The sequence below is a fragment of the Triticum aestivum genome, chromosome 2B (assembly GCF_018294505.1).
Source record: "Triticum aestivum cultivar Chinese Spring chromosome 2B, IWGSC CS RefSeq v2.1, whole genome shotgun sequence".
Lineage (NCBI taxonomy): Eukaryota > Viridiplantae > Streptophyta > Magnoliopsida > Poales > Poaceae > Triticum > Triticum aestivum.
Window position 1 is genome coordinate 190,771,221 of NC_057798.1, and position 8,860 is coordinate 190,780,080.

Genomic DNA, 8,860 nt, shown 5'->3' on the forward strand with positions numbered 1-8,860 from the left:
AACTGTGCGTCCAAATACTGAACCGCTCTCATTGTTGGATTTCTCGCATCAAGATCTTCAAACTAGATCCCATGTTAATAGGTTTTGACGATCCTTTTTCAGAAAAGAAATCAATAAAAACGAAAACCAAGAAAAAAAAGAAATAGTGAAAAAAACCAAATGAACCGAAATACAAGTTCGCACAAGGAGAAAATACCAAAAAAGAAGGAAAAAAAGAAGCCCAGAAGCACGGTTGTGGTTTTTACTTTTTGGAAGCACAGGTTGCGCCTTTCATTTTTTCTGGAGAAGCACAACTGTGCTTGCATGCGAAGCAGATATATGTTTCTCATGGAAGCACTTTTTTCCGAGAAGGAAGCAAATTTGTGTGCTTTTCATGGAAGTACAGAATTTTTTTTGTTCCAAGAAGTACAGTTGTGCTTACCATGCAAGCAAATATTTGCTTTCATGCTAAGCAATTCTATGCTTCTCGTGAAAGTTAATTTATGCTTTCACGTGAAGCAAATCTATGCTTCTCATGAAAGCACTAATTTATTTTTTTCAAAAAGCACAATTGTATCTGTATAAAAAATCTCCAAAACCTATGAAAAACTTAAGGAAAACTGAAAAGTCAAAGAAAAACCCATGTAGAACACGAAAATGCGTACAGAAAAAGAAATCCAGAGGAAACACTCAACACGTGACATGTGAGCGGTTAAATGCGACACTTGACATGCTTCCAGGCCACCAAAAGCAACTCATGGAGACCCCCGTTAGGGGTAGTTTTTTTTTTTTTTTTTGCTTTTTGAGAATTCCGCAAGGGGCAGTTATTCCCCTTTTTGTTTCTGGATGGATGAGCCATGGTCTCTGCTAAACAGGTCGCTGGAAACCTCATCCCTATCTGCCAAAGTAAATTTCGCTCGAACCGTCCACGCATGTAAGGGCGATCTGGACATCTTGGCTCCTTACTCAGATATCCTGGCAGACTGCTTCCATTATGCTTATGAAATCTCTTGAATTCGTTTTCAGCACTGTCCACAGGAAGCAAACACTTTGGCACACCCCTCAGCTAAACATGCTTTTGAATCAAATGGGACGATGATCCAGCTAGTTTTCTTTTTACCGCATCTACTTAAGGATGTAACTCTCTTAAAGTCAAAATAAACTGCCAAGTGGCATTCCCTTCAAAGAAAAAATTCGCCGGAACAGGCTTTAGGCCTAAATACTGCAATGTCAGCTCCGAACAAAAATAAAACGTGATGCCAACTGGAACTTTGTTAGTTTCCATTTGCAGTCAACAAACTCAAGATTGTTTTCAAAAAGAAAAGAAAAACTAAGGGAAACATTTACCATCACCCGACGGATCACAACGTCCACGTCCGCCACCTTCCCTACGTGACACGTGACCAAGTGAGGCCCCACATACCATCCTTCGTTTAACACGCTTCTGCAAAATGTATGCGGTGTTGCAATGCTCTGCAACGGGTATATGTTTTGCAGCAAAAAATTTCTTGCGAAATTTTTCTGCAACAAGACCTCAGTTGCAAAAAATACAACAAAACCTCAGTTACGAAAAAATTTCGCAACAAGACATGTGTTGCAGAAATAATTCTGCAACAAGACCTGTGTTGCAATAGTGTAGATGCGTTTGGCCGTTTGATGTGGTAAATCTGACGGCTCGCGAACCGGCTGATCTTTCACGCCTAGCATGCCCCAAAAACTAAGGATCTCTATTACAAATATCCGTGTATAAAGTTGAAAAATAAAGAAAATACATTATATACTTTCTTCTAGAGGAAGCGAGACTATCCCGCTATACCAAAGAGATCATTTAGCAACTGAAAAACAGATTAGTAGAATGTGAAACAACCCCAAAATATTGTTAGGATATTCCTCGCAAGTCTTCTCATATATACTCGGCATCGCCGCCATCTTAACTACCCTACCGCCACCCACGGCCAGCCGGCAGCAGCGCTACGCCGCCAACACAAGCTCGCGCAACGTGGGGCGAAATGGCTTCCCTCTGTAACGTCTCCGATCTCTCTCGTGATCCCGCTGACTCAATCTTCGTGTACGCCTGACTTGTGTTTGCGTGCGTGCGTGCGCAGGGGTCATCGTCGCGGCGGCGCTGCTGGTCCTCGGGTGCGCGAGCATTGGTGCGACGGCGCGGCCGCTGGTCGGGGCGGCGGCGGCGAAGCAGCCGCTGCAGACGTCGCGGCCGTACAACATCGCGCACAGGGGCTCCAACGGCGAGCTCCCCGAGGAGACGGCGGCGGCCTTCATGCGCGCCGTCGACGAGGGCGCCGACTTCATCGAGGCGGACATCGTGGCCACCAAGGACGGCCACCTCGTCTGCTTCCACGACGTGACGCTGGACGACACCACCGACGTCGCCGACCACAAGGAGTTCGCCTCCCGCCGCCGCACGCTCGAGGTGCAGTGGGCCAACGTCACCGGATACTTCATCAGTACGCCCGCCCATCCATCATAACCACCTTCTTATTCTCGATCAGAATCTTAACCACATTCCTATCTTGAATCGATCCGCGAAGATTTAAGGATCAATTAATCAACCGATTGCCTTGCTGATTTGGCAGCTGATTTCACGCTGGCCGAGCTGAAAACGCTGAGAGTGAAGCAGAGATGGTCCTTCCGTGACAAATCTCACGATGGTACGCTTACATTAATTTCATCATTACTCCGTTAAAAACAGATCATTCATGCATCCAGATTAATCCCCTTCGTTTGCCCAGGCATTTCTCCCATCATCACCTTCGACGAGTTCATCGACATCGCGCTGAACGCCAAGAGGGTCGTCGGGATCTACCCGGAGATGAAGAGCCCCGTCTTCATCAACCAGCAAGTACGTGATCAACACCCATAAACAAAGCCACATCATCTCCCTGAACCCTGGCTTGTTAACTGTCCATGAATTCACTTGTCGACGTATCACAACGATTGCAGGTGAAGTGGGCGGACGGGAAGAAGTACGAGGACAAGTTCATCGGGACGCTGAAGAAGTACGGGTACGGGGGCAAGTACATGACGAAGCGGTGGACGGAGAGGCCGGTGTTCATCCAGTCCTTCGCGCCGACGTCGCTCATCTACGCCGCCGACCTGACCGACTCGCCCAAGGTGTTCCTCATCGACGACGTGACGGTGCGGACGGAGGACACGGACCAGTCGTACGAGGAGATCACCTCGGACGAGTACCTGGACTACATGAGGGAGTACGTGGTGGGGATCGGGCCGTGGAAGGACACGGTGGTGCCGCCGACCAGGGAGAACAAGCTGGCGACGCCGACGGACATGGTGGCCATGGCGCACGCCAGGGGCCTGCAGGTGCACCCCTACACGTACCGGAACGAGAACCGCTTCCTGCACTACAACTTCCGGCAGGACCCCTACGCCGAGTACGACTACTGGCTCAACACCGTCGGCGTCGACGGCCTCTTCACCGACTTCCCCGCCAGCCTCCGCCGCTTCCAGGAATGGACCGCCGCCAAGAACTGATCGGCAAACCACACATGAGTAGTACGTACGTAGCCACAGACAGGTTCAGATAGGTTTCTCTTCTCCTTGGGTTGTTTACTGTTTCGCGCCGTGAGATAAATTGATCTCAGGATTGGATTTTGCACTGGCAATACATGGAATGGATTCGTTACATGGGGACTAGCTTCTCTTATCGTGCATCGTGCGGATGTGATGGTGGTGTCCCCTGTTCTCAGTTAATATTACTCCCTCCGTTTGGAATTACTTGTCTCGAAAATGGATGTATCTAGAACTAAAATACGTCTAGCTTCTCTTATCGTGCATCGTGCGGATGTGATGGTGGTGTCCCCTGTTCTCAGTTAATACTACTCCCTCCGTTCGGAATTACTTGTCTCGAAAATGGATGTATCTAGAACTAAAATACATCTAGATACATACACTTCTGCGACAAGTAATTCCGAACGGAGGGAGTATAAGCTAACAGCAACAATATCAGGCCATGTTTTTTTACAATTTTCTTCAACTGGTGAGAGTTGTGAGGTTCTTCAGTGGGTCTCCCAACAAGGCAAAATGGTAACTGTTCATCTTTCTAACCAGAGAAGATAAAAATCAGTAACACAAGACACAAATGTGTCAACTGAACCAAAAAGTTGCATATTCTGCTTGCGGTTCCTGGATGGTGTACATAATTTCTACATGCTGAATTAATTGATCACATCAACACATTTCTCCATATACAAGTTTAGCAAACAATGAGAAATATATCCATACCAAAACTTTAGCAGATGATGTGCACACACTGAACATGCAACTTTGTGGACGAGGACATCAAAATTTTGTGGATGCATTTATCAATATCAAGACACTGAATAATCTTGTAAACGATACAACAAGATGGAGTCAGCCAATCGTGAATCAAATCTTTAGAACTAAGATTGTTAATTTATATCTGCTTGTCATATCTGCAGATACAGTAGTTGGCAATTAAGTGGAGAACTATATTATACAAAGCTGGGATCTACAAGATACAATCTAGTTAAACGATTGATTAGAAGAAGAAAAATCATCAAGGGGCCCAAGTTACAGTTATCTGTACCTTCTACAAGTTCAGTATGTGAATCATGCGCCCTCATCGGTGTTCACGTATTGGAGGCTGGAGTTGCTTTAGTCGTTGAACAACTAGCTTCATAGTTGGTCGTATAGAGAGCGATTCAACGGTGCACATCACTGCTAAATGCAACACCTCTACCAAGTCATCATGCGGGCCCACATCCCACAAACCATCGACGAAGAAATCACGAGCACGGCCTTGCTTGAGCAGCATGCATGCCCAGGCAACTATGTTAAACCCATTACCATAAGGAGAAAATGATGGATCCAAGGCCTTCTTGTCTGATATTAGCTCCATCAGTACAACACCATAGCTATAAACATCGGCTTTATCTGAAACACGGCAAGTCATAGCATATTCTGGAGCAACATATCCAAAAGTTCCCGCAACACCAGTGGTTGCATGGGTTTCCGAATTTCCCAAGAGCCTTGCCAGTCCAAAGTCTGAGAGGTAAGCATTATGGTTAGTGTCCAACAAAATATTGTTTGGTTTCACGTCACGATGAAGGATCCTAGGAACACAGGTGTCATGCAGATAAGCGAGTGCTTTTGCAATGTCCAGAGCAATCTTGTGCAGCCTCTTCCACTCTACTGGTCTCTTTGATCTCTCTTGTATGAATCTCTCAAGATTTCCTCCAGGCAAGTAGTTATATATGAGAAACATTTCAGATTCACCAAGATGGTAGCCTACCAAGGTAACAAGATTGGGATGTCTTAATCTCCCAAGAGTTTTGATCTCAGCATGGAACTGTTCCCATCCTTGCAATCTCCCAACAGAAAGCCTCTTTATAGCTACCAAGACTCCAGGTGAAATTTCAGCTTTGTAAGTGGCTCCAAAACCCCCACTTCCAATGCAATTGCTTGCGTTGAAAGTTCCAGTAGCTCGAACAACAGTCTCATAAGTGATCGGCACTCCGATTTCTTGGAAGATTATAACTTCCCTTCTTCCAGATGATCGAGCTGACATAAAGGGTGCGCACTTTCTTGTGTAAATAAATAGTACAATCAGAGCAAGAAGGACTGAAACAATAGCTGTTGCTGATGTTATCGAAGCTATTTCAATTGCATTGAATGAACTGTTTCCTCCTTGGTTTTGTGGATCCACAGGCGCTGTATCGTTGTCGTATGAATTCAGATCACGACCCTGCTGAGCTGCGGAGGGAACAGCCAGGGTATACGTGTGACAAGATTGTAGCAAAGGATTTCCAATAATGCTGTCACATCCAACTGCACTGCTATTTGTTGGCACTGGACCAGACAAATTGTTGAATGACACGTTAAACATGGTAAGAGATGCCGCATTGGCAAATTCAGCTGGTATCTTCCCAGTAAGTTTATTATTATCAAGGAGGAGGGCAGTGAGATTTGTCAAGTCAGCGAGTGCACGAGGGATCTCTCCAGCGAGGAGGTTTGAGGACAGGTCCAAAACCTTCAGAGACTGCAGCTGATTAATATCATTTGGAATAGTTCCATTTAGAAGGTTATGACCCAAAGAAAGTAGCTCCAAATGCGGTAAGCTCTTGACAGAAGTCGGAATTTCACCACGAAGCTGGTTCCTACTCAAATCCAGGCTGATAAGATAAGTCAACTGTCCAATACTTGGTGGTATCAAACCAGAAAGGCGGTTACCAGCAGCACCAAGAACAACAAGAGAACTGCACAATGATCCAATCTCTATAGGAATACCTCCTGTTATCAGGTTGTTGCTAACGTCCACCATGAAACCCCTTGAACTGTTGCACTTACTGAATAGGCCAGGTTGCAACTCACCAACAAGATTATTCCCATCAGCAAGGAAAGCATAGGACCCCTGCATTCCCAGCTTCTCGGCAGCAATCGGCAAGGATGTCACTGTTCCAGTAAAATTGTTCTGGGCAAAACTATGGCAACTCGTCAAATCCATAGCCATGACTGCTGACGATGAAAAGAAGCCTGCCATCGCCTGATATGCAAAGAAGGAAGAGTATTCTGACACCAGGTCATCAAATGGGAGCTGAGATGAAGGGCAATCCTTTGAGAGAAACACTGGAATCGAGCCAGACAGTCGGTTTCCGCTGACATCAAACACATCCATGCAGGGCACAGGAAGTGATGCGTCAACTGAACCTGTTAACTTGTTCGAGCTCAAATTCAGGAACTTAAGATGCTTGCAGTCCAACAGCCCTTTAGGAATTCCACCAGAGATTAGATTCTCTCCCAAGTTCATCATCTCCAAGCTATGGCAAGAAGTCCAGTTCCCCGGCAACTCCCCCTCCAGCGTAGCCCTTGGCGCCCATAACACCCTCAGCTTCGGCAACGCAGCAACAACATCCGGAATCCCTCCCTCGAAATAGTTGAAGTCCTCAACATCCTCACCATCCGATGCATTCAAACCACCAACCAGCGCATAAGGGTTGGACAGCACTAGCACTGAAATTTCAACACAACCACCGAGCTCCGCTGGCACAGGGCCGCTCAGACTGTTCCTCGACACATCCAAAGCACGCAAATTGCTGAGGCGTCCGATCTCCGGCGGGATGACGTCATCCAGCAGGTTGGAGGAGAGCAAGAGCGCCTCCAGCTTGCTGCAGTTCCCCAAGCTCCGGGGGATGCCGCCGACGAGGAGGTTCCCGGAGAGATCGAGGAACTGCAGGCTGCGGCAGCCGGCACCGCCCAGTTCGTCCGGGATGGCGCCGCCCAGGCGGTTGGATGCAAGCGAGAGGCGCCGCAGCACCAAGAGCGAGCCGAGCGCGGCGGGCACGGAGCCGTTGAGCTGGTTGTAGGCGAGGTCCAGCGTCTGCAGCGCGGCGCAGGCGAGCGACGGCGGGATCTCGCCCTGGAGGCGGTTGCCGGAGAGGTCGAGCACGAGGAGGCGGCGCAGCGACCAGATCGCGGCGGGGAGCGAGCCCGAGAGCGCGTGGGAGGGGAGCGCGAGCACGCGGAGGCCGCGCAGCGCCGCGACGGACGGGGAGAGCGCGCCCGCCAGGCGGCGGCCGGGGGAGGAGGAGACGTTGAGCGCCACGACCTCGCCGGACGCGCCGCAGGACACGCCCGGCCAGAGGCAGTGGTCGGCCGACGCCGGGGACCAGTCGCGGAGGAGCCCGCCCGGGTCGGCGGTCACGGCCGCCTTGAACCTGAGCAGGGACCCCCGCTCGCCGCCGCCGCCGCCAGACGCGCGAACGGCCGTGACGAGCAGCAGCAGCAGCATGTGTAGGGTTTGGGAAAGCATGGTGGCCATGGGACGCGGCGGCGGCGGGTGCCGCCGTCGCAATGGAGTGAGACAGTGGGGGAGGCCCGGGACCCGGTGCGGGAGCACGGCGGCGGGGACCTCGGCTGGGGCGGAGCTCCGCGTCGCGAGCCGTCGGGTGGTGGGGGTGGCGTGGGGTTTGCTTGGGTTGGAAGCTCGGGGCATGTGGGCGAGCTGGGCGCAGCCGCACAGTAGCACTGGCACTAGCACGGTGCGACCGTGTGGGGCGAGTGTGGTTGGCACTTGCCAGGGAGGGAGACCCTGGTTGGCTGTCCCATTGACTCTGGTTACCCATTTTGGCTGCTTGGCCCCGGGCTTTTGTTTAACAAAAATGCTAGACATACAAAGACTTACATGCTTTTACACGCTCCTTTCATCTAACAACCAATCACAAACCTTTTCCCTCTTGATTTTCAGGGGCGTGGGCTGCCCCGCTCACCTATTGATCAATCAAGGTTAATCATCCTGTAAAAGCCTGTAAATCGTTTGTACGTGTAGCATTGCCGTTTGTTTAATGAGACTTTCTTTTAGGGGATTAATAGTGAGACTTATTCCTGTCAAAAAAATAATTGCTTGTTATTTTGGGCTAAGTGAGTTTTCAGTTAGTGTAAACAAACAGTGGGTTCCCAGTTACTCCACATTAACATGATTTATTCGGACCTCGCAAAACACATACTCCCTCCGTTCCAAAATAGATGACCCAACTTTGTACTAACTTAGTACAAAGTTGGGTCATCTATTTTGGAACGGAGGGAGTAGTTTTTTAGGGTCACAATATCATGAATTTGAGAATCAATATTCAAGGCATTTTTGAAAAAAGAAAATGGTGACTGAATATCATGTGAGGAGGCTAAAAGGGATTGCCAACAACAATGGCTTGTGTGTGTTGGTGTGTAGGGGGGCGTCGTGGCCCCGTGGTATAGAGGGGTGCACAGGCGAAGTGGCAAAGTTGTGCATTATCGACAATGATACTTGGATGTGTCCATGCCGGCATGTAGTATAGTGGGTGTGGTAGCCACCAAGACGAAAAGCATATGAGAGAGAATAAGAAGACAT

The 8,860-nt window shown here is 49.0% G+C and overlaps 2 protein-coding genes across 2 annotated transcripts; one reads left to right on the forward strand and one right to left on the reverse strand.

Annotated features, from left to right (window-relative positions):
- Positions 1-1,865: 1,865 nt before the first annotated feature.
- On the forward strand, positions 1,866-3,640 carry LOC123044282 (glycerophosphodiester phosphodiesterase GDPD6). The gene is made up of 5 exons (XM_044466987.1): positions 1,866-2,001; positions 2,085-2,444; positions 2,574-2,648; positions 2,730-2,839; positions 2,941-3,640. Exons 1-5 carry the CDS (start codon positions 1,989-1,991, stop codon positions 3,487-3,489), a joined length of 1,107 nt encoding a protein of 368 aa, XP_044322922.1. The 5' UTR covers positions 1,866-1,988; the 3' UTR covers positions 3,490-3,640.
- A 723-nt stretch (positions 3,641-4,363) lies between these two features.
- On the reverse strand, positions 4,364-8,034 carry LOC123044281 (LRR receptor-like serine/threonine-protein kinase RPK2). Its single transcript, XM_044466986.1, has one exon. It carries the CDS (start codon positions 7,967-7,969, stop codon positions 4,598-4,600), a length of 3,372 nt encoding a protein of 1,123 aa, XP_044322921.1. The 5' UTR covers positions 7,970-8,034; the 3' UTR covers positions 4,364-4,597.
- Between the last annotated feature and the right edge of the window lie 826 nt (positions 8,035-8,860).